General features: G+C 50.1%; 2 protein-coding genes across 5 annotated transcripts in view; both read left to right on the forward strand.

The window, feature by feature from the left end:
* Positions 1–11,914, forward strand: part of CRYBG3 (crystallin beta-gamma domain containing 3) — an 87,034-nt gene extending 75,120 nt beyond the window's left edge. Inside the window, exons 19-24 of one of the 4 annotated variants that reach the window (XR_009420522.1) lie at positions 2,079–2,202; positions 3,435–3,593; positions 3,854–4,013; positions 4,522–4,873; positions 11,169–11,291; positions 11,650–11,914. Coding sequence is in view for 2 of the 4 variants with exons in the window: in XM_059493739.1 (XP_059349722.1) it covers positions 2,079–2,202; positions 3,435–3,593; positions 3,854–4,013; positions 4,522–4,610 (532 nt within the window). In the remaining 2 variants the exon portion in view is untranslated. Of the gene's footprint in view, positions 1–2,078; positions 2,203–3,434; positions 3,594–3,853; positions 4,014–4,521; positions 6,207–11,168; positions 11,292–11,649 lie in introns of those variants that run through there. The other 3 variants (XR_009420523.1, XM_059493739.1, XM_059493740.1) reach the window with 3 other exon arrangements.
* Positions 11,915–16,583: 4,669 nt separating this feature from the next.
* Positions 16,584–23,031, forward strand: LOC132070007 (myosin IC heavy chain-like). The gene is made up of 5 exons (XM_059466562.1): positions 16,584–16,716; positions 16,848–17,178; positions 17,273–17,392; positions 18,976–19,050; positions 22,476–23,031. The coding sequence occupies exons 1-4, from the start codon at positions 16,595–16,597 to the stop codon at positions 18,976–18,978; spliced, it is 576 nt and encodes a 191-aa protein (XP_059322545.1). The 5' UTR covers positions 16,584–16,594; the 3' UTR covers positions 18,979–19,050; positions 22,476–23,031.
* The last annotated feature ends 208 nt before the right edge of the window (positions 23,032–23,239 follow it).

The raw sequence follows: 23,239 nt of genomic DNA on the forward strand, positions 1-23,239 counted from the left end.
TAAGTTGGGAAGAAAAAAAATGTATGACAGAAAATATGTTTTGGGATGGGCCCTTTTCAAAAGGGTTTTATTAGTAAAAATTCTCACAACTTTCATAATGGAAAAATCATCCATAGCTAAAATTATGCTTTTTGCTCTAAGCCTGTGTGCAAATCCACCTGTGCACTTGGGTTTCAGTTCTAGTGCCCTCTGGTCATCTTCTTTATCTCTGTACACTACTGGGGAAGCTCATCTTGCACTGATCCTTGTTTCAGCTCACACACTTCATTCTTGTCTTGTGGGTTTTTTCCTGAATTGGTGAAGCATAAAAATCTGTTCTGAATTGTGAAAAATTGTATTGCACAGCTTCACTAAAAGCAAAGTGAAAATCATTGAGGGGGAAGTCTGAGCTGAGTTGAACTGTGCAAGAGATTTTTGGTGTGTTGATTTTTAGTGTTGATTTTCCATGGTTTACCTGTGTCGTTTTCATTGCCCCATGTGCTCTGTTAGCCACAGAACACCACACCTGTTAAGTAAAGTATATCAATGTATTTAACAGTTCACAGGAGACTTCCACAGCCTGTCCCCATCCCACAAGCACTCAGGTAGCCTAAAGGCAGAGGGTGTCAGGTGATTGTGGGATGTTCTGGAGGATTTGTTTGCCTTTTCTGGGATTCAGAGTTCAGGAAGGCAGAATTAGAGGCTTTTTTGGCTCCTGTTCCCAAAGCCTGCTGTCAGCTTTGGGCAAATAGCAAAGATTTATGTAAATACTCCTATGGTATGTTGTTGCCAGGCTTAGGAAAAAGGCTCCTTCCTGAACCAACTAGCCACCTCAGTAAGGCACAAACCTGGAATCTGCCCTGGCAAAGGGTGCTGGGGTTCTCAGAGGTGTGGGAGAGGTGGCACAGCCTGTGTGAGAGCAGAGATGGGTTCTGTCTGTGTCACTGAATGCCAGGAGCCCAGCCTGGCTTCAGATGGTCATCTCTGGAAGTCTTTCCACTCTGTTCCCTATAAATGTCTACTTTGAAACTGCATTCCACCTGAGACTGTTCATGCTCCAAGAGTAATGTTAACAGTGAATTCTCAGTGACTTGACAGAAATCATTTCAAGGGGAAAAAAGGCAGGAATGTGTTCAAAGTATAAGGAAGACACAGGGGTGCTCAGGCTGCTCTGAATACCTGTTAGTCAGGAGGGGTGGACTTTGAAGAAACAGGGGCCCAGCCTCATTGCCAGGCAGCTCACAGCTGGCACAGCTGAGCTTCCATGGAGCCCTGAGCAGGGCTGGCTCTCAGTTTGCCTGAGCTGTGGGCACTGGGCACAGGCAGTTCCAGGTGCTGTGAGGCTGTGGGTGTTTCTCACTGACTCAGAGCACAGCCATCCCTCATGCTCCTGGCAGCTGACCTGTACTGCAGGTAACCTGGGAAACCAGCACTTGCTTTGTGCTCAGAGCAGTTAATGAGTCAGGCATTCAGGAGTCACTGTCCACACAGCAATGTGCTGTTGGTACAAACAGAAGGGATCTGTGCTCCTGAGGCTGCCTTTGTGAGCAGCATTTACTGAGCAGATGCCCAGATAACAAGGGGTCTGTATGAGCCACTGCTTTAACTGGGTGTTACGGGACTCAGCCACATCCATGGTGTGTTCATGACAGGAAAATCTGCTGCAGCAGGGTGTGGGGCTTGGAGTGAATACCTGTAATGTGTTTTCAGACAAGTGGAACTGTATGAAAAGCTAACAAAAACATGAGATGAGATCCTCTCATAAATAATGCAAAGCTGTAAGTGTGGCTCCCTAGTTTCCTAACACAGGCGTGCTGAAATCAGCATTATTCTCATCTGGACTCATGCAGAGGTTCTCCTTTTTGTGGGGGAAAAAAATGGAGGGGGAAAGGGGAGATGGGAAGTGTAGTTTATAAATTTTAGGGAGACAGAAAACAGGTCTGAATTTCAACAGAAGGCAGTTATCCCACTGAAATGGATGGCATTTTGCAGCACACAAAGAGAGGCTCACTGTGGAGAGCTTTGGGGGCTTCCAAGAGCCCAGCTTAGCTTTGCTGTGGATAGCAAGTGCCCTTTCACATTCTGTTTTGTGTATCCAGGTGGATTGCCTACGAGGGATGCAATTTTTTAGGCAAGCAGATTCTGCTGGAGCCCAGGGAGATTTCAAACTGGAGTGAACACAGTGGCTGGAAAGTGATTGGCTCCCTTCGTCCTGTGAAGCAGGTACTGTAAGACTGAGGGAGGAAAACGGGTTTTTATGGACAGGGGTTTGTGCACAGGTCTCAGCACATTGGGGTGTGTTGTACTCCTTAAATCAGGCCTAATGGTGACAGCCAGAAGGACCCACTGAAGATTGCTGAACCAGAAAATGCCTCTTGTAGCAGTTACTGAGATGTGTGTTAGGTTCCTAAAGGGAAATAATTTCCAGTTTCTTGGTGCCAAGTGTTGTTTTTCTGAATTGCATGTTCTGTGGATGCTCTATTTTTACATTTTTGCCATATAACAATATCATGAGGAAATCAATTCCACACTGGCTTGTTTCATAATTAACGTAAATGGAAACAAGAGCAAATTTTATTGTGCTGTAGCCTGGATTTCCAAAAGAGGCAAAGCTCATGCAGTTCCCATCAGGTTTTCCTTCTGTGTCTCACCCCAGGTAATTCCAATTTCATTCTCATTCAAAGATTCAGGTCTCTAAACCACAAAAAGTAACTAAACATTGTACTGATACAGGTTTTGTTTACGGCTGCTTGGTGGGAGAGAGGCTTTATTGTCTATAGCTCAGGGTTTGTTTTAATATGGAAAAAAAAAAGGAGATGTAAAGCTCCCGGAAAAAAACCTGTGCTGGAGTTAGGGTTCCAACAGAGCTGCTCTTTGTAACTTCCTGCTCTTTATTTGCACTGAAATCAGTGAATAACAGAGCAAAAGCTCAAACCCTGCAGTAGCCCTGCAAAATCATCTTTATTTTTGGAGTAAACCAATAAACAGGGATACCAGGTCAGTGCCCTGTTTTCTATGTATGTTCAAAAACAATGGTGCATTTCTCTGCCATTTATTCCAGTCAGTGAGGGCTGAAGTTGCTGGATATGTAACTCAGCAAGTTTTGTGTCCCAAGAATTAAAAGCTTGTGGAGTACAGCCCCTTTACTGCCCTTGGAACGAGTGAAATGTGCTGAACTGGGCATATTTGCAGATCACAGGAATTAGTTCTATAGCCATAATTACATTCTTTGAGAAAAGACCTATCTGCCATTGCTGTTTATAGCTGCCCATCTGCATGTGAAAAACCACTTACTGTGCTTCACATGCTCGTTTGTTTCCAACCAAAAAATCACTGAACGTCCTCAACGGAGAACAAAGACTGAACATAGATGGAGGGAGGATGGTGCAGGGGAGGCCCTCTCACATCAGTTTGCTTGATCCCTGTGCGTAAATGTCTTCCCTCACCCCCTGCAGCCAGCAGTGTACCTGCGGGTGAGGAACAGGGCGCAGGGCAAGTACCTGAGCGTGGCTGGGAGCCTGGCGGACGTGCGGGCGGCCTCGGTGTGCGCGGCCCCGCGCGGCCGCAGCGACGCCCAGCTCTGGCTCTACTGCCGCGGCCTCCTCAAGTCCAAGGTGAGCTTCACAGTGCTTCTCTGCTAATGCTGCCCTTCTTCATGGTCTGTCATTAATTTTTTTTAAAAAGCTGATGGTTTAACATTACAAAATGAAGTGACAAAGATCACCACCTTTGATCGAGCAGCTGGTCGGGTGTTGAATAATCTGTGCTTGGCTTGCTTCCCATGATGTGCTGCCATATGCTCCGTGCCTGAGAGAAGTCGGGCACAAAAGTGAGGCTCTGTGGCCTGGATCTCACTGCTCTCCTTGTTTCTTAGGCCAACAATACCTGTCTGGATGTCATTGGGGGCAGAGACCTGCCTGGAGCCAAAGTTGCCCTGTGGACAGAACATGGGAGGGACAGGCAAAAGTGGAGACTCAATGAGGATGGAACCATCAGTTCATACCTCAGCGAGCAACTGGTGCTTGATATTAAAGGTATTTTAAAACAAAAACTCTGAAGCTCACAGGTTTTAAGTGTGTTTTTTGATTAAGGTTAACTTCCATAGTCCAGCTTTTTTTTTCCCCTTTGTACTTAAGGTCAGAAACTGAATCCTACATTTCCTGCCCAGTTGCTTGACAGTGGGACGAGAAACAGCAGGGCAGGGAGGAACTTTCTCTTTGGATTCCAGAGGTTTATTTTGATCAGATGAATTGTTGTGCTTTGGGGAGTTAAGGAGTGCCGATGGCAAGGAGTGCAAGTTACAGAAGACAAAGTGGTGAAGGAAAATCAACCACAAAACAGCTCAGAAAGGGAAAAGGAGTTGAAAAAAGAAGGCTGGTTAAAATTGTCATTGCTCAGTTGCAGAAACTGGCCCCCTACCTCATGGAATTCCTATTTTTCAGCTGATTTTCCAACTTAGTCACACTTCTCAAAGCTTGTGTATCATTTTTATGAGTATTTCTTTCAAAAGCTTTTCCTTCATGACTTTCTTTTGTTTTTAAGGAGGAAATTACTATGACAAGAATCACATCATTATGAATCAGCCAATAGAAAACAGACCTTCACAGAAATGGGATATTGAAATATTGTGAGTAAAATCCACCCCACAGATGGACTTTTTGGTGGGCTACCAACAAGTAGAGGGGAAAAAAGAACCCAACTACTGAAGTCACACACCACTGGAACCATAAGCAGCAACTCCTCTCTATTTTCCTTCGTGCCAAGCACCGGCTCCTAAAAGAACTGAATTTTGCACAAATCTGGAAGATGGGAGGTTGATCCAATGCAGGAAAGCTGATTCTGCAGGGGCTGCTCCTGTGAAAGTCACCATTCCTCTTCCTCTGAAGTATGAAAGGTAAATGCAAAACAGCAGGCAGAGGATCTGCAGCATGGGAAGTGCAGGAGATAAGAGGGGAAGGGCTCTTCAGAAATGCTGTCTTGGCCTTCCTCTCACCCTGCTGGAAGCTCACTGAGCAGTGAATGCACTGGTGAGCTTCAAGGAACTTGAGTTGGGCTTTTGTGTCCCAAGTGAAACTGTTCAGGCTCCAAGTGATCCTGAATCACGTCTCTCATCAAAATGCAATTAGTTTTGTTCAAAAAGTTCATTTGAGCTGGAATTCCAGCTCAGCATGTGAGATGAGGCAATACAGGGGCCTTTCACCCCCTAAGTGACACTGGTAAGCCTTTGTCTGCTCTGCTTTTAGCAGCACCAAAACCAGCTCACCTTGGCATGTGTTGCCAAAGGTGCCAGCAGCTGCACTCCAGGGCTGGCTTCACGGTGCCAGAGCGGCTTGGGGACATCAGGGGCACCGTGGTGGCACCAAGGACAACTGATGGGCAGAGCTTGGAGTGCCAGGGCTCTCCTCCATTTCCACACTGTGCAGCCACAGCCATTGCTCCAGCAGAGCCAGACCTCACTGACTGCAGGTGGTGCTTGAAAAGTTTCTTCCTGGCTCAGCCACAGCCCCTTGGAAGGCTGTGAACTCCTGATGGGGAAGAGAAGTCCCTGAGCTCCCTGGCTTCAGCAGCAGCACTAAATTAATCTTCATTGAAAATATATTTTTTTCCAGCATTTGTACATTCAGGGTATGTATTTCTAGGACTATTTAAAGAGTTCAGGTTAGCTGAAGACAGATATTTGAGATTCCAAAAGCTATGCCTGCTGGGCACTCAAACAGGATCATCCCCAAACAAAGACATAACTCTGAAGTTTGCCACAGAAATAAAATATATGGATGTCTATTTTTGTATGAAATGGAGTTCTATATAGTACTATTTAAAAAAGAAAAATCTACTTGCACTTACTATTTTACATTCTAAAATTATCATAAATCTGCTGTTTGAGTAAGATCCTCAAATGTATGTATATATTTTTTCAACTGAAGCACTTGTTAAGCTTTTTTCCATATAAGTCAGTACATCAAGTGTTCTGCATGTGACTTTCCATATGAAATTTTACAAGCCTGTGTAAAAAGTTGTAGTTTTTTAAGTGAAGAATGACTTAATCATACTTGGTGTCTCAGTGTTACATAACAAAGTAAAGCAGGCTTTTGTACTTAAGAGACCTTGAATGTAAATTGCTAAAGCATGTATATTTTAACTGTATAAAACTTTTCAGGAGAAACATTTTGCTGGTTGGATTCTTTTTAAACAAAATAAATAATAGTTTTCAGCAGATGTTGAGCACATTCCTGTAAAATACTTCTTTTCCAATGGCCAAAAAAGGGGGATAAGTATATTGAGTGTGTGGCTGTTACGTGAGATTGCGTATTAAAAATCAATGAAGTATTAAAGTAACTGCACCACACTCATCAAAACTCACTCAAGAGAATACTGAAGATTGTTCAGTTTTCTTGAAGATATAGATTCCAGCTACAGGCTTTTGGGTTACTTTCACTTGAAATTGGTGCTGGGGGAAGGTAGAGGATAAATATTATTCTTTGTTTATTCCAGGGATGGCAGCATCTGAGGGAAAAGGGGTTTTCTTGGGCAAAGTTCCCTGTGGGAACAGCACATGCAGCTTTTACCAGGAAGCTTTTGTTCTGTCAGGGCAATCAGACAGATTTTCCTGCTGATGAACTTTACAAATGAAAAAAACAAGTTAGAGCACCAAAATTCACACTGTCATTATCAACATATTCTTTTCACTTGGTTGAGTTGGCCACTTTTGCCCCCAACTCTTAGACACTAAGCCCAAACTTCAGGGTTTCAAAATGCCACTGGATTTCAGCTTAAAAGGACAGAGCAGTTCCAAAACAAGAAGAAACTGCTCAGGACTGTTTCTCTGGTGGCTTTGGGTGTGGAATGTGATGTACATCAGCATTCCCCAGACTGCATTCTCCTCTATTTTTTTTTTTTCATTTTTTACTTTTTTTATTTTCACTTTTAACTTCTGGTCTAAAATTTTGGATTAAAGCCTTTTGCATTGGAAATTTGCTGAGGTGCTGAGCAATGCCAGCACAGGGCATCCCTCTGATCCTATTAAATTAAAGACGCTGCTCTCATTTACATCCTGTTCTGAACATGCTCTGCCTCCAGTTTGGAGCTCAGCTCTACATTTCAGCCTTTCAAAACCCAGCCACCACCAAACAGAGCTGGATGTCCCCTGCCATCCCCTCTCCATCCCCTACACCTGATGTCATTGTCACAGGCTGGGCAAGTCACCTGTGGGAGAGTGCTACAAAGTACCTGAACCTAATCCCTGCCCACCCTGGAAAAGGTCTGGCTCCTCCAGTCACTGGTTTCACTGGGAAAAACCTGCACCCACCAATGTTTTAATTGGGAAACATCCACCCTAAGCAGGAATAGTTGTTTCAGAGGCACAAAACTTCATTCTGCACCCCCCACCTCTAAGGGATTTATGTCCAGGACATGATAGGGAAGCTTAATTCTGCTGTGCCAAGCTGCTTTCCCTGTCTGGGTTCCTTGGATTTATACCTGATTTTCAGCCCCTCTGGCTGGCATTTCACACAGCAAGCAATGTTGTCTTTTTGCTCTGTCTGTGCCCAGAGCACTAAACCCTGATCCCTGCTGGGCATCTCCACACCCTAAATACAACAAAAGAAAACCCATAACAAAGCTCAGGGGGTGGGGGGATTATATTCACATTCCTTCAAAGGCGAGCTTTCCAGCTTCATGCACCACATTTAACCTTTTAAAGCTAAACATTTCCATCTTTGCTCACAGTTTTGCTATCTTTCTTAGAGGTGGAGTGTGATGGACACATTGCCAATGTGTTCCAACAGAAATGAACTCTGGGAGGAACATGAGGATATCAGGAATGCCCCTGAATTTCCAGGTCTACCCCAACCAAACATCTCCAGGGCTGCAGGGCAGTGTCCATCCCCTCACAAACATCTCCAGGGCTGCAGGGCAGTGTTCATCCCCTCACAAACATCTCCAGGGCTGCAGGGCTCTGTCCTCACAAGCAGCCCAACATCCCCAGGGCTCCTGGCAGCTGCCCCAGGGTAACTCCAACTGGGGCTGACACTTGTCACCTTAAAGATCAGCTGGTGACAGCAAGGACCTTTGCAGGGGCTGCAGTAACCCCTGACCATCATCCTCCTCGGGGTGTAGGGAACAGCCAGAGCATTTCTGTGCCAGCCCTGCCATCCCTGTGGCTCTGTGCCATCCCAGGGCTGCAGGGATGTTTGGGCCCTGTGTGTGTGAATGGCACTGGCCTGCAGTGCCACGTGAAGGCAGTGGGGCACAGAGCTCAGCCAGTTTGCCACGGGATCCCTGAGTGCTTCCTGCTGCCAGGGGAGGGTTTCCAAACGCGCAAACATGTTCTGGGTGTCACACAAACCCTGCTGGCTGTGGGGAGCCCAGCAGAGGAAATCCCTGAGGCAGGGCTGGGCAGGCAGCGCTTCATGGCCCTGCACACATCCCTTGTTCCACAAACTCCATTTCCTGATGGGTGCAGGCCCATCCCTGCACAGGCAGCGCTTCATGGCCCTGCACACATCCCTTGTTCCACAAACTCCATTTCCTGATGGGTGCAGGACCATCCCTGCACAGGCAGCGCTTCATGGCCCTGCACACATCCCCTGCCCCACAAACTCCATCTCCTGATGGGTGCAGGACCATCCCTGCCCTTGGCTGTTCAAGAGACGTGCACAAAGCTGGGGAGTGCAGTGAAAGCTGCTGGAGCCATCCTGGGGCAGCAGCACTCACATCTGGGCACCTGCACCGTGCCTCTGCTCCCCAGGAACCTCTTGGAACCCCAGAACCATTCAGGCTGGAAAAGACCTGGAGGATCAGGGAGTGCAGGCTGTGCCTGATCCCCCATGGGGGATTTTGGGTGTCCCAAAAGGCTCAGGGCAGCCTGGCCCTGCAGGAGGCACTCAGTCACAGGCATCCTTGGCCTCCACACATGGAGTTTGTGTTGGCAGCTCTTGCTGGACCCCACTGGATGTGCCAGTGTGTGAGGCAGTGTTTGCTGGGCTCTGGAGGTGATTCCTGCCCCCAGCAGCCTTTGGAAAGTCCAGATGCAGCAGCATTGCCCTGCCTGTCCCTGGTGCTGCCGGGCTCATCACCTCTGGCAATTCAGGGCACCTGAGAGGAGTCAGGGGGGAAATGGGGCAGGTGGTTTGCGAGTTTGGGATTAAACGAGGCTGCAGCCCTGAGAGAAACGGAGAGAGGGAGAGAAAGAGAAAGGAAGGAAGAAAAAGAGAGAGAACAAGAGAGAGAAAGAAAAACGGGAGAGAGAGAGAAAGAGAGGGAGAGAATGAGGGAGAGAGAGAAAAAGAGAGAAAAAAATGAGGGAAGGAGGGAGAGAAAGAGAGAAAAAAAAGGGAGAGGGAGAGAGGAAGGGAGGGAGAGAGAGAAAAAAAAACCAGGAGGGGGAAGAGAGAAAGAGAAAGAGAAAGAATAAAATAGGAGAGGAGAGAGAAGAAGGGAGGGGAAAAGAAAAAAACTGAGGGAGATGGAGGGAGAGAGGGAAAGAGAATCAAATGGGAGAGAGAGGAAAAAATGGGAGAGAGAGACAGAAAGAGAGAAAAAATAGAAGAGGGAGACAGGAAGGGACAGAGAGGGAGGGAGGGAGAGAAAGAGAGAAAGAGAAAAAAATGGGAGAGAGAATGAGAGAAAAAACCAGGAGAGAGAGGGAGAGAAAGAAAAGAAGAAGGAAAAACCCCTTGGGCACGTTCCCCAGTGCCTCTCCCTTTACTGGGCTAAAGCTGCAGGACTCTCTCCTTTCTGGGACAAAGCTGTGGCATTTCCTGGCAGGTGGGGAATTGTCTGGGACCCTGGCACTGCCCAGCTCCAGCTCGTGGCCGGAGGGGCTGGGGGTGCCTGGCCCAGTTTGGTGCCCCCAGTTTGGGCCCAGCTCCCCTGGGTGCTGCTGGCACCTGGAGGTGCACGGGGCACCTGAGGCTGCCAGGACACAGGAGAGGGGACATGGGGGCCAGGGGCAGGCACAGAAAGGAGCACATGCATGTCCAGAGCGGGCACTGAGGGAAAGGCAGGAAGGGTTTTGGCAAATCTCACTGATGAGTGCTGCAAGAGCTGCAATAAGGGATGCAGGGCCCCAGGCAGCTCTCCAAAATGCAGTGTATTGTGTCCAAGCTGTTTCAGCAGCCCAGGGCTGTGGGTGACAGAGCTGCGCCCACAGCTGTCAGCTCCAGCTGCAGGCAGGCCTGGAGACCCTTTGTGTGTCAGGCCAGGCTTCGGTGACACATTATCTCTTACAGGGTACACAAAACTGGTCCCTGTGCCATACAGCACAGCCTGTCCCTGTGCCTCACACGGACACCACAGCCTGTCCTGTGCCTCACATGGACACCAGAGCCTGTCCTGTGCCGCACACGGACACCAGAGCCTGTCCCTGTGCCTCACACAGACACCAGAGCCTGTCCCTGTGCCTCACACAGACACCAGAGCCTGTCCTGTGCCTCACACGGACACCAGAGCCTGTCCCTGTGCCTCACACGGACACAGAGCCTGTCCCTGTGCCTCACACGGACACCAGAGCCTGTCCCTGTCCCTCACACCGCACACCCAGCCTTTGCTGCTCACACAGCCCCGCGGCGGGCGGGGATCCCGGGACAGCCCCGGTGCCGGGCCCGCAGTGCCAGTGTGGGCCTGGAACTCTCATTTGTGTGGGGTGTGCTGTGTGGCCTGAGGGACAGGGATTCCTCCCAGGGACAGGCAGGGCTGGACAAGGGGAATGGCCTCAGCATGAAGGAGGGCAGGTTTAGATTCAGTGTCAGAATAAGTTTTACCTGTGAGGGTGGGCAGGCCCTGGCACAGCTGTGGCTGCCCTGGATCCCTGGCAGTGCCCAAGGCCAGGCTGGGCACTGGGGCTGGGAGCAGCTGGGACAGTGGCAGTGTCCCTGCCATGGCAGGGGTGGGATGGGATGGGCTTTGAGGTCCCTTCCACAATTTAATGATTCTGATCTTTAGTGATTCTGATCTTTAGTGATTCTGATCTGGGCTTGCTGAGGTCAGTCAGCCTGAGGAGCTGCTGCAAATTCAGGCTGAAAGATGAGTGCTCATAATTTACACCGTGTAAAGCAAGAATGAATGCCTGAAAAAATGATAATGCATGATTGTTTGGGGTTTTTTTTGGTTTTTGTTTATTGGGGTTTTTTTAAGGAAAGGGATGGGGCGAGCTGCCTCCTTTTCTCCTGAATCAATGTTATTTCTCACAGCTTAGTAGAAACCTTATTCTGCTGTGGCTGCTCAAAGACCCTCGGCAGCATCTACAGGTGCACCTCAAGGAGCCTGGACTCCAAGAGAGATTTGTTCTGTTTCACTATTGACTCCATTGAAAGGTGAGTACAGAATGTTTGTGTGCCAGCCCCAGGATTGCACGGAGGGCTCTCCTGTTATATCTCTGGGAAGTGCAGAGGTGGCTTTTTCTGCTGCTCTGCCCCAGAGTGGTTTTTGGTATTGCTGCTGAGGAGCCTGATTTTGGAATGTTTGATGGAATTGGCCCAGTAGCTTTTCCTTCTGGGCTTCCCGTAGTCTGTCCATGGCAGGTCCAGCCTGTGCCTTTAGCTCGGAGCCCTCAGTCCTCAGGGAAATGAACCTTTGGCAAGTTCTTACAGCTCTGCCCAGTGCTGTATGGATTGGGATGATTTTCTGGAATTAGGCTGTCCATTCTGACCCGTTTGTTCTCTCTCCCTACAGACTGTACCTGCTGAAAGGCTGAGGTGACACCAGGATCTGTGAAACCCCTGACTCCCCGTGCCTTCCTGAGGCTGAAGCCACTTTTGCTGTCAGTGACCACAGAGTGGAAGATGCTAAAGACTGAAAACTTGGGGATTTCTCTCCTGAATCCCAAGACTCTCTGCAGCTGTGCACTGTCTATCTCTTAAAAGAGTTTCTGGCTTTATAAAGGTTTTTACATTCTGCAATATTAATCTGTAACTGCATTAAAAAGAGTCATACTGTATCGATGTGGTGTGAATGAGTTTGTTTGAGTTGGTTAATTAAAGCACATTATTGATAAAGGGTTTGAGAATCCCTTAGTTGGAGCTGGTAGCTCTTCTTTATTTTCTCTTCATTCCTTTAAGTCCTTTCAATAATTTCTTAAGCAACTACTGCAATTAGGATATACAATAAGGACAGCAGCATTTCTGCCCTGCTGGATTGGGAAATCCAAGCCCAATTCCTTGCAGAGACTGAGGGGATGGCTTTTGACAGTGGGAATTTGGTGAGGAAGAGAGAGGAGAGGTCCCACAAAAAGTGGTGAAGGCCAGTTCTGCTGGCTTTGGGTGCTCCTAGCCCAAAAATCATCCTGGCTAAAGGAACTTGGGGAAGCAAGGGGCCCTGTGCCGGGGGCCTGTGCTGGGACCCCTCAAATTGCAGCCAGAGGCGCTGGGCACTGCAGCCTTTTGGGACACGGTGACTGAGAGGCTCCACGGCCTGATCCCGAGGGTTTTCCCATTGTTTCCTGTCGTGCTTAGCACCGGGCAAGGCATTACAGCCCCGCAGGCTGCAAATCCCATCGGAGCAGTTGGAATCACAGACGAGCACACAGAAACCAGGCTGGGAGAGGACACGGGCTGTTCCACAGATTTATTTTTCACAATGTGTTCTGAATTTATACCAGAATCTCTCCCCTCCTCTCAGATCCCGTATCCTTGAGTTTTGAGTTTTCTCATAAGCAATCCTCGGCCTACACTGGGAAATGATTCCGTGGCACCGGGGGAGCGGCGGGGTCTGGGGGTCCTGGGGACGGCACGGGGCTCCCCCTGCCCCGGCCGGTTCCCGGTTCGGTCCGTGTGGAGCCTCTCAGTTCTGGAGCTCCCGCCGCCCGCGGCCGTCCCGGTCCCGATCCCCGCCCCACACCGCGCCCGCCGCGGGAGAGGCGGCACCGCTCGGGACCCCCCGGCAGCCGACAGCGACAGGAGCCGAGCCAGAACCCCGGCCCATCCCGGCCCCGCCTCAGCGCTCGGGGCTCCGCGCAGCGCCGGGAGCAGCCCCGGTTCGGCCCGGTGCGACGGGCGGGACTGGCCTGGGTGACACGGGCGGGGCCGGTATGGGGGACACGGGCGGGGCCGGTCTGGGGGACACGGGCCGGGTCGGTATGAGGGACATGGGCGAGGCCGGTGTGGGGGACACGGGCCGGGCCGGTATGGGGGACACGGGCCGGGTCGGTATGAGGGACATGGGCGAGGCCGGTGTGGGGGACACGGGCCGGGCCGGTATGGGGGACACGAGCGGGACCGCGAGCGATGACCCCGCCCCCATCCCGGGTAGGGCGGGGCGGACTCGGGGCGGGCCCGGGGCTCCGTGAGGCGGGGCCGGGGGCGGGGCCAAAGTTGCGTGAGGCGGAGCCAGGGCGGGGCCAGAGCTACGTGAAGGCGGGGCTCGGGGGCGGGGCCAGAGCTACGTGAAGGCGGGGCCGGGACTACGTGAGGCGGGGCTGGGGGCGGGGCCAGAGTTGCGTGAGGCGGAGCCAGGGCGGGGCCAGAGCTACGTGAAGGCGGGGCTCCGGGGCGGGGCCAGAGCTACGTGAAGGCGGGGCCGCGACTACGTGAGGCGGGGCCGGGGCGGAGCTTCAGGGGCGGGTCCCGCCTCCGGCTCAGGTGTGCGTGGTTGGGGCGCGGGACCCGCTCAGGTGTGCGGGACCCCAGCGCGGCTGCGCGGGGCGGGGCCGAGGTTTTTTAAGATCCGGAAATCTCGTTAACCGCCATTTGCTCACTCTGAGCACGCTGCGGACGGGTGGCTCTTGTCCCCGCTCCGCAGCTTTTTCTCCTCTCCTGTTCCCCCCCTCTACCTTTCCTTTCTCCTGCTTGTATTCCGCTTCTTTCTCTGCTTTTTTCTCTCCCCCCTTTTCTCTCCTCCTCTCTCCTCCTTTTCCCTCCTCTTTCGGCCTGCTCTCCTGTCTCCCCCTCTGCCGTTCCTTTTCCTCTCTGTATTCTCCTCTCTCTTCCCCCTTTCCTCTCCTCCCCTTTCGGCCTCCCCTCCTGTCCCCTCCTCTACTCTTGCTTCTCCTCCCCGTATTCTTCTTTGTCCCCCAGACCTTCCCCTCCTCTTCCCCCTTGTCCTTTCTATTCCCTCTCTCCCTTCTCTGTCCGCTGTCCCTCTGTCCCTTCACCGCCTTTCCTTTCCCTTCCCTTTCCCTTTCCTCCCTGCTATCCCTCCTCTCTTCCCGTTCTCTCCGTTCCTTCTTTCCCCTCAGCCGCGGGGCTGGGGGTGCCGGACAATAATAAAGCCCAGAGGGCCGGAGTCCGGCGCCCCCGGCCCCGCTGGAGCCCCGCTGGTGTCCCCCTGCAGTTCCACGGTTGAACGCAGGGGGCGCCGCCGGGGCTCCGCTTCCCCCATCCCACGGGGGCCCCTCGTTTGGAGGGGGTCCCGGGATGGGGGGGGTCGGGTTTGGGGACCCCCTTGTTTGGCGGGGGTCCCGGGGTGGGGGACACCCTCATTAGGAGGGGGTCCTGAGGGGGGGTTAGGAAGGGCCCCCTCGTTAGGAGGGGGTCCTTGGGGGGTGGTGGGGGGTTAGGAAGGGCCCCCTCATTAGGAGGGGGTCCTTCGGGGGGGGGGGGGGGTAGGTAGGGCCCCCTCCGGAGGAGGGGGTCCCGGGGGGGGGGGCGGGGCGGGCCCCCTCCGGGGGAGGGGGCCCCGGGGGAGGGGGGCGGGGCGGAGGGGGGGCTTTCCCCCCTCCTGGCCCCGCCCCCCCTCCCCCGGGGCCCCCTCCCCCGGACGGGGGTCCCGGCCCGGCCCCCTCCCGGGGACCCCCTCCTCCGGACCGGGGCCCGGGGGGGAGGGAGGGGGGCGGGTGGGGTGGGGGGGGGCCGGACGGGGAGGGCCGTTCGTGTGTGTTTTTTTTTTACACGTGTACACATGTGTTTCACGGCGCAGAGTGACGTGCCCCCCTCTGCTTCCCCCCCACCCCACCCGCCCCCCCCTCCCCCCCCCGCCCCCCCTCCCCCCCCGGGCCCCGGTCCGGAGGAGGGGGTCCCCGGGAGGGGGCCGGGCCGGGACCCCGTCCGGGGGAGGGGGCCCGGGGGAGGGGGGCGGGGCCAGGAGGGGGGAAAGCCCCCCCTCCGCCCCGCCCCCCTCCCCCGGGGCCCCCTCCCCCGGAGGGGGCCCGCCCCGCCCCCCCCCCCCCGGGACCCCCCTCCTCCGGAGGGGGCCCTACCTACCCCCCCCCCCCAAGGACCCCCTCCTAATGAGGGGGCCCTTCCTAACCCCCCACCACCCCCCCGACCCCCTCCTAACGAGGGGGCCGCTGTAACCCCCCACCCCGGGACCCCCCCAGTGTGATGTAGGGACAGCCGGAACCCCGGCGGTGTGGGGCGGTGCTTGGAACTGCAATGGGGGGACCCGCAGAGCGGCTCCGGCCCCGTGTGGGGACCCCAGCGGGGCGGGGGCGCCGGGCTCCGGCCCTCTGGGCTTTATTATTGCCCGGCACCCCGCGCCCCGCGGCTGCGAGGAAAGGAGGAAAGGGAGGAACACAGAACGAGAATAGGGGAGCGGGGGGGGTACGTGAGGGGAAGGCGGGGAGCGGTCGGGGTGTGCGGGGCGGGGCAGGGGGCGGGGTAGGGGGCGGGGGTAGGGGGCGGGGCAGGGGCGGGATAGGGGGCGGGGCAGGGGGCGGGGCAGGGGGCGGGGCAGGGTGGGCAGTGAAGGGAGAGGATGGAGGAATAGGGTAGGGTAAGGCAGGGATGAGTAGGGTAGGGGTGAGTAAAGGAATAGTGAGGTGGGATGGGAGGGAGGGGCGGGGGGCGGCCGTTGGGGGGGGAGGGAGGGGAGGGCTAGGGGGGAGAGGGAGGGGGGGGGTTTGGGGGGGGGGTGGGTGTGGGGGGTGGGGGAGGGGAGGAAGGGAGGGGAGAAAGGAGCGGTGTAGAAAAACAGAAACACAAACGAAAAGAAATGCAGAAGAAAATATAGAGGAACAGAGATATAGAGCCCCGACCGACAGCAACCTACCCCGCCGACCTCCGAGGAGCAAATGGCTCCGCCGGGCCCTCCCCGCGCCTTAAATCCCCCAAGGCCCCGCCCCGCGCAGGCGCACTGGGATCGCTCACACCTGTGCAGACCCCGCCCCTCCCACCTGTGCCGGCCCCGCCCCCGGGGACACACCTCCTCTCCGCCCCCCCTCCCGCCCATAAAAGCCGGCCAATCCGCGTCCGTCCCGCTTTCTTCGGGGGATGCTCGGCTCGGGATGCTGCAAGAGGATCCGGATCGGGGGTTTCTGCTGGTGCTGCGTGGGGCCCGAGGTGCTCAGGTAAGACCGGGATTGGGCTCTGGGTCTGGGGGCTCGGGTCCTGGTCCTGCCGGTGTCTGCTGTGGGAGGCGGGCAGGGTGTGGGTGCTGGGTTGAGACCGGAATCGGGATCTGGGTCTGGGGGCTCGGGTCCTGGTCCTGCCGTGTCTGCTGTGGGAGGCGGGCAGGGTGTGGGTTCTGGTGTTGGATGGTCGAGGCGCGACTGAGACGGGGATCGGACCAACATCGCTGCAGGTAGGGAGAGCCGCTCCGGGACGGGTGCTGGGACCGAGCTGGGCGCTGCTGCTCTTGTCCCGGCCAGTGTGAGGCTGGGGTCCCGCCGGGGCTGGATGGTCGAGGCGGGATTGGGGCTGGGATCGGGACCGGTGTCGTTGCAGGTGGGAAGAGCCGCTCCGGTATGGGCGCTGCGACCGAGCCTGGTGCTGCTCCTCCGGCTGCGGCTAGTGCGGGACTGGGATCCCGCCGGGGCCGGATGATCGAGGTAGGATCGGGACCAGGACCGGACCGGCATCGCTACAGGTAGGAAGAGCTGCTCCGGGACGGGTGCTGGGACTGAGCCGCCGCTCCTGCTCCGGCCGGTGCGGGGCTGGGGTCCCGCCGGGGCTCTCGGGCCGCGGGGAGCCGGGGCTCTGATGGTGCTGGGCCGCCAGGATGACGGCGCTTCCCTGGAGCAGCTCCTGGATCACGGCTGGAAACGGGAAAGGTAGGGGAATCGCCTGTGGCAGCCCCGGGACCCCCCGGACCCCGCCGCTCCCTCAGCGCCGCCGCCCGTCCCGCGGGGCGCCCCCTGGCGGACACGGCGCCGCTCCTCAGCCCCGCGGGGACACCGAGCCCGGCCCGGCAGCGCCGCGGCCACCGACAGCCCAGAAGGGCCCCAAGGAGCAGCGGGCATTGCCTGGAATGGAGGCACGGACCGTTTGCAGAGGAGCTCAGACAGCTGTTCCCGTTTCTGACCTCCCAGAACTCCCACACAGCTCCCAGGTATGTGTCAGCCACCCCAAATCTTCTCTTGCCTTTCCAGCCTGAGGCCATTGTTCCTCAGCAGCACTAACACCAAAGCCATCTTTCCTCACAGATATTGAATCCCAAGCAGTATACCTGGGAGATGCCTCAAACTCAGAGGTTCAAGTGGGATGAAGTTTGGAACTTCCCAGGGAGCCAGCTGAAGTGCAGAAGTGAAGGAGAACTTTTGCAGGTGGGTCCCACTGGAGGTGTGCTGAAGGCAGGGATGTGCATCACTTTCCTGAGGGGAAAAAACGTGCAGAGGCTGCTGCTGAAGCTCTGAAAGGAGCTGGACTTCTTCAGGGAGAGGTGTGCTGCATCAGCACAGGCTGGGAGTGCATCCAGCCACTGCCTTGTCCTGCTTTAAAATACCCACTGGAGCCCGAGCTCCAGGGATGGGCGGTGAAATCAGCTGGGTTCCAGGGAACTCTGCCAAGTGACCCCAGGGACATCAGTGGAGCTGGGGGATGAGGGTTTTAAACAGCAAGTTCTATAGAATATAGACTTGTCCTTCTCCTGATCCTCAGCTTCCCTGGAACCTCTGCTGGCTCCTAATACAGCTGGTGTAAAAGTGGTAGCTCTGCATGGGAATTTCCACTCTCCATGAGTTGCTCTCATGTTATTCCAGCAGGAACTCATCAGGGAATGTGGGGCTGTGGGTGTAACTCACCTGAACTAGCAAAGCTGATACCAAACCCCAAATCCAGACACCACATAGAGAACAGTCTCTGTGCTGACCTGTCAGCTAAAACCCCTGGGCTGGGAAATTTTAGCAGCCAAATACATGGAATGCTCTAAATCCCAGCAGCCAGCATTCCCCAGGGGGACAATCCAAGTTCCAGGGTGGCAGCTGGTGTCCTTCCCCTGCTGCTGGTGGGACAAATTCCCCTCAGAACGGGCAGGAGCTGGGAGCAGGAGGGGCAGGAGCAGCATGGGGAAGTGCTGGGAGATGAGGCCGCTGGAATGTCACCTGGATTGGGAGATGAGGCCGCCGGAATGTCACCTGAATCGGGACATGAGGCCGCTGCAATGCCGGCTGATTCAGCTGGGAACATTCCTTCCCTGCAGGAACCAGAGCAGATCCCTCCTGGCCAGGCTGGGGGGCAGCTGCTGGGTCTGCTCTGGGGTAGAGCCCCCTGCCCTGCCAGCAGCCCTGACTCTGCTTTCCCTCCCCGCTCCTGAGGGTGTCAGGGCTGCCGTGAGGGAGCTCAGACCCAAAAACCCCACAGCCCACAGAATGAACGATCCCAACACAGAAATGCAGTGTTGAGATAAAAATTCTGTTAAAAAGGCTGTGACAACACTGTAATGGGATTCCCAGGAACCTTCTGGTTTGCTCCTGGGTCTGTTTTTATGTATTTTCAGTCCCTCACTGGGCAGCTCATAGAATTTATTCTGGGACTCCGGGGTTGAGCAGGGCTGGCTTTGGATTGGCCTTCACCTCTGCTCCCCCTTGGGCCGAGCTGGGCGGACTCATCCCCTCAGCTCTTCCCTCCAAAACACCCCTGACTCATTTCCCTGCAGGTGACCCCGGGTTTTGCCCCAAGCTGTCCCCTGCTCACCTGCCCTTGCCCTCACGGTGTCCCTTCTGTTCCCCGCAGTGCCCTGGGGACACCAGGGAGGTCCCTCTGCCTTTCTGCTGCCCCTCTCCAGCCCCGGCCGCTCCTCTGCTCGCTCTCTCTGCCCCTGTCCCACACGGCGGGGCACAAAAGGGGAAAGGGGTCATTAATTCAATTAATTCTGCAATTAATTAATTAATTAATTCCGACTCCCCAGTGAGAAGAACATGAACTCACAGCCACCGAGGCCTGACAGGTTCCTGCAGTGAGAGCTCAGCGCACGTCCACAGAGGTAAGTCCAGCATCTGAAACAAAAAAAAAAAAAAAATGCAGGAGAAAAATGTGATTTATTTTGCTTCTAAGTTATTTCAGGTTCTTAGAGCCCAGCCAACATTTGCTCTTGATTTTGGTTGGGTGAATTGTGAGCAGTGGGCACAGGTCATGCCATTCGTGGGGGCAGAAAAAGTAGATTGAGCTCACCTTATTTCAATTTATTAAAAAAGATTTAGAACTCCTTAAACACAACACTCTGCAATTACCATAATGTTTCTTCCATGATTTTAACTGATTCTCAGTAGATTTTATAAAACTTAAAACAACACCTCCTCCTTAGCAGACTCATAAAACATTAGACAAAAATCCTAATACCAGTCTCAGGCTTAGACAAGAGACCCTCCCCACTACCAAACAAAAAAACCAAACTAATGTGCCAAAAGTAGACCTTATTATCACTAAAAATACAACTCAACCATATCAAAAATAACTCCAAATTTATTTCCTCCAAACACCAAATACTCTCCAAATTGTAAATCAAAACCATTAAAAAATTCTTCAAGTATCAAAAACCTATATGTAAATATTACTCAAAGCCCCCAAAAATAGAGAACAATCTAATCAATATCCTAAATACAAAAAAAAACACTATACAAGTTAGTACAATTCTAAATAGAACATAAATAAAAATCTTTTGCCAAGAAACATAGCTCCCAATGAATAAAACCACCATGTACAGATATAGGTAGTAATAGTAAGCCAACAACCTAAAGTTTCTCCCCAACACTTTCAAAACTTCAATATTTATAAATAACAACCTTCAATAACTCAAGTATTAATAAAATGAAACAAAATCAAATTTCGCTACATTTAAGCCTAAATAGTCTTCAATTTCATCACTGTAATAATCTATTAAAATTTGTTTTGTTATTCCTTACAATCAGAATTAATTAATTCTAAGTCTTATTTAATGTAACTTATCCTGGATTGTATTAGAAATCATTTATCTAAACTATAAAGTATATAGTTAATTGTCTTTAAAAAGTAAAACAAGTCAAATTAAAGCAACTAAAATAAAACACTAAGCAACACCTCTTCATAAGTAAAACAATACAGTTTATTACATCATCCATTTAATCAAAAATTCTATTCTTCATTACAATCTCGAGTTTTTATCTTTTATAAATAACACCAAAAAATAGCAATTACTATTAATATCATACTATTTTAAAATTTTTAGTTTATTTCCCTAATATATAAATATTTTTAAAAAGCTATCTCAACTTCTCCAAACACTTACTACTAACATACTAATTATAGAGAATTATTAATTTAATAATAAACATTATTTATAAAATATTATTTTAATAGTTACAACTGACTTTCACATACTTTAACATCTCTTTATATAATCACCACAACCACATAATTTCCAAATCCCACTTTTTTATTCTCTAACTACTTATACATCTCTTAAACCAAGTTAACTCCCTGACTAATCTCTACACTAACTCTGTCATTTAACCTAATATTATCTCATCATTTTAAATATTTTTCAATGTTAAAAAAAATTAGACTTTATTAAAAACCTCCTCCAAACTATTAATCTTATAACTTTCCTCAGGTATTATTACAAAAACACTTTAATAAAAAATCCAACTACAACATTGATTTATTTTTCTAAGTTTCATACTAAGTATTCAGTCTCTCCTACATTTCCTGCACCCTCACACTCTCAATATCCAAATCCAAATTCACAACCCTGTCTGTAACCACTTTCAAATATTTAAAAAATAAGTTTACTATATTCAAAACATCTCTATTCTAAAAATACTTTAAAAGCCCAATTACTAAATAATTTAATTAATCTTTAATCCTAAAATTGTTACTCATAACTATTTTTAAAAACCTTACCTGAAAATGTATTAAGTAACATCCACCAATTACAATTTAAACTATAATCAAACCCTAGCTCTACCAAAATAAAATAATTAATAATCCCAAATATTTGCTACATCAAAAATAAAATTCAAATAATTTTAACTTAACCATTTGACTTTATCAATATCACAACTGAACCTATTTGTAACAATTATGGAACCTTCCACTAATTTAAAATTTATCAACTGTTCCAAGCTCTAAAATAATATACAATATTTTAATACTTAATAAATATATCATTTCACATGTTACTAATTGTATATAATCTAAATAATTCCTAATTAATTTAGTGTTTTCTTTACTGCATACATTACTTTAATATTTCTTCATACTTATAACAAAAAAATTATAATAATATCTGAAATAAGTATGTCACAAATCTGTATGCAATTTTATAAACCAAAATGTATCAATAGTTTATTGATCATATGACAACATAAAGTTTACTTACATCTCAGCAAGTAGAAAAACCCAGGTAAATTTCAATGAAATCGTAAAACCACATCACACAAAAACCACACTGACCACTCCAGCACTAAAAAAACAAAATTAGACAAGGTAAGTACAAATGCAAATTACACAAAATTTCCAACTTACACCTAGCACCTTGTATTATACTCACCAAAAACTATAAACTTTAAGTTTCTTTATAAATATAAAAATCAATAGTATCAATTTCTTATTAAATAATAACTTAAAATATAAAATTCAATCAAATATTATGCCTCTATTTAGTTTATTTACTTTTAGTTATACAACTTTACCAATGAACCAACCTAAACCAAACATTTACATAACTTCAACTAAAGTTTCAAGTTTAAATACTTTGTATTAATCTATCATTGCTCAAAAAAATATATTCTTTACTTACCTAATCCATATACCAATTACAAATAATCCATATCATGAAAAAAGTACATTATTAACCATTAATATAAAGATAATTACTAATATATAACAAAAAATCATTTATCCATCAATACAAATCAAATTATAAAAATAATTTTAAACCTTGAAACTTAAAAAAACACATCAGTTTTTATGCCACCTATTACTTCAACAACACTAAAATTATTAAATAAATTAAAATCTTACCTAAATAAGCAATCCAACACTACTTCCTTTGCATGAAGTAGCTTTTAAACAGATATCAAAAATATTAAACACACAGTTTTACAAAACAACAATCAATTTTCTTTTGTTGACACAAATATAAACACAAAAATTTCATGAAATATATTCTAGAAATTTATCTAATAACTCGAAATCTATTTATAAAAATATACAGCTTTGAAAAATATCAAAAATAAGATAAATAATAAAACCTAACTAAAAATTTAATAAATAAAATTTAACACCATAATTAACAAATATAACCAAATTTTATATTTTAAATACATTTTAATTATTATAATACTACTACTAATAAGAATAACACCTTATTTACATTAATATATACAACCAATACTTAACCAATCTATTATTAAAAATTTCTTAATACAGAGAGAGAGGGGAGATGTGGGGACTGGACAACCAGAATCCTCCAGAGACACCAAAAGATTTGATCTGCAGCCTGGGAAGAAGCTTGGATTGATGTGAAAATACAACACACAGGCATTAGCAGAAAAATAATACAGAAAATAATGATGTTTCTGTGGCTGTGAGTAAGAGCATGCCTTGAGTGAGTGAGGAACTGTAAAGGTGAGGTGGTGCAGGGTTGATAATGTGAGGGTGGGGCTGTGTAAAGTCAGAGTTTAGAATTGTTACAGAAGCATCTGTGTGCAAGTGAGGAGCCACAGGACAGAAGTGAGCACAGTGCAGCAGAGTTAAGGAAAGGTGATGGGTGAGAAAAGCAAAATGAACCCTGTGGCAGCTGTGGGTTAGAAAGTTCTACATTGCCTGGAACAAAGAACTGTGAGTGCTCTGGAACTGTAGGAACTACTTACTCTGTAAAGTCTGCTGGCCTCTGAGGCTGATCCTTACCTGAGCAATAAACCCTTCTCACCAGAGCCAGGGCACTGGGGCTGGTGTTGGTGTGAGCAATAAACCCTTCTCACCAGAGCCAGGGCACTGGGGCTGGTGTTGGTGTGAGCAATAAACCCTTCTCACCAGAGCCAGGGCACTGGGCTGGTGTTGGTGTGAGCAATAAACCCTTCTCACCAGAGCCAGCCCCATCCCCTGGTTGCTGACAGTGGTGGCTCTGGGCAGGGCTGTCCCTGTGTCTCTGCCTGCACACAGGGCTGGGGCTGTGTCACAGACATCTTTTA

Source organism: Ammospiza nelsoni, chromosome 2 (genome assembly GCF_027579445.1).
Source record: "Ammospiza nelsoni isolate bAmmNel1 chromosome 2, bAmmNel1.pri, whole genome shotgun sequence".
NCBI lineage: Eukaryota > Metazoa > Chordata > Aves > Passeriformes > Passerellidae > Ammospiza > Ammospiza nelsoni.

Excerpts from the sequence above, each read along its gene's own strand:
- LOC132070007 (XM_059466562.1), top strand. The coding sequence starts at position 16,595 with ATGGGCGCTGCGACCGAGCCTGGTGCTGCTCCTCCGGCTGCGGCTAGT. Across the intron at positions 16,717-16,847 it reads CCGGACCGGCATCGCTACAG|GATGACGGCGCTTCCCTGGA; the intron begins GTAGGAAGAGCT and ends CTGGGCCGCCAG. Across the intron at positions 17,179-17,272 it reads AACTCCCACACAGCTCCCAG|ATATTGAATCCCAAGCAGTA; the intron begins GTATGTGTCAGC and ends CTTTCCTCACAG.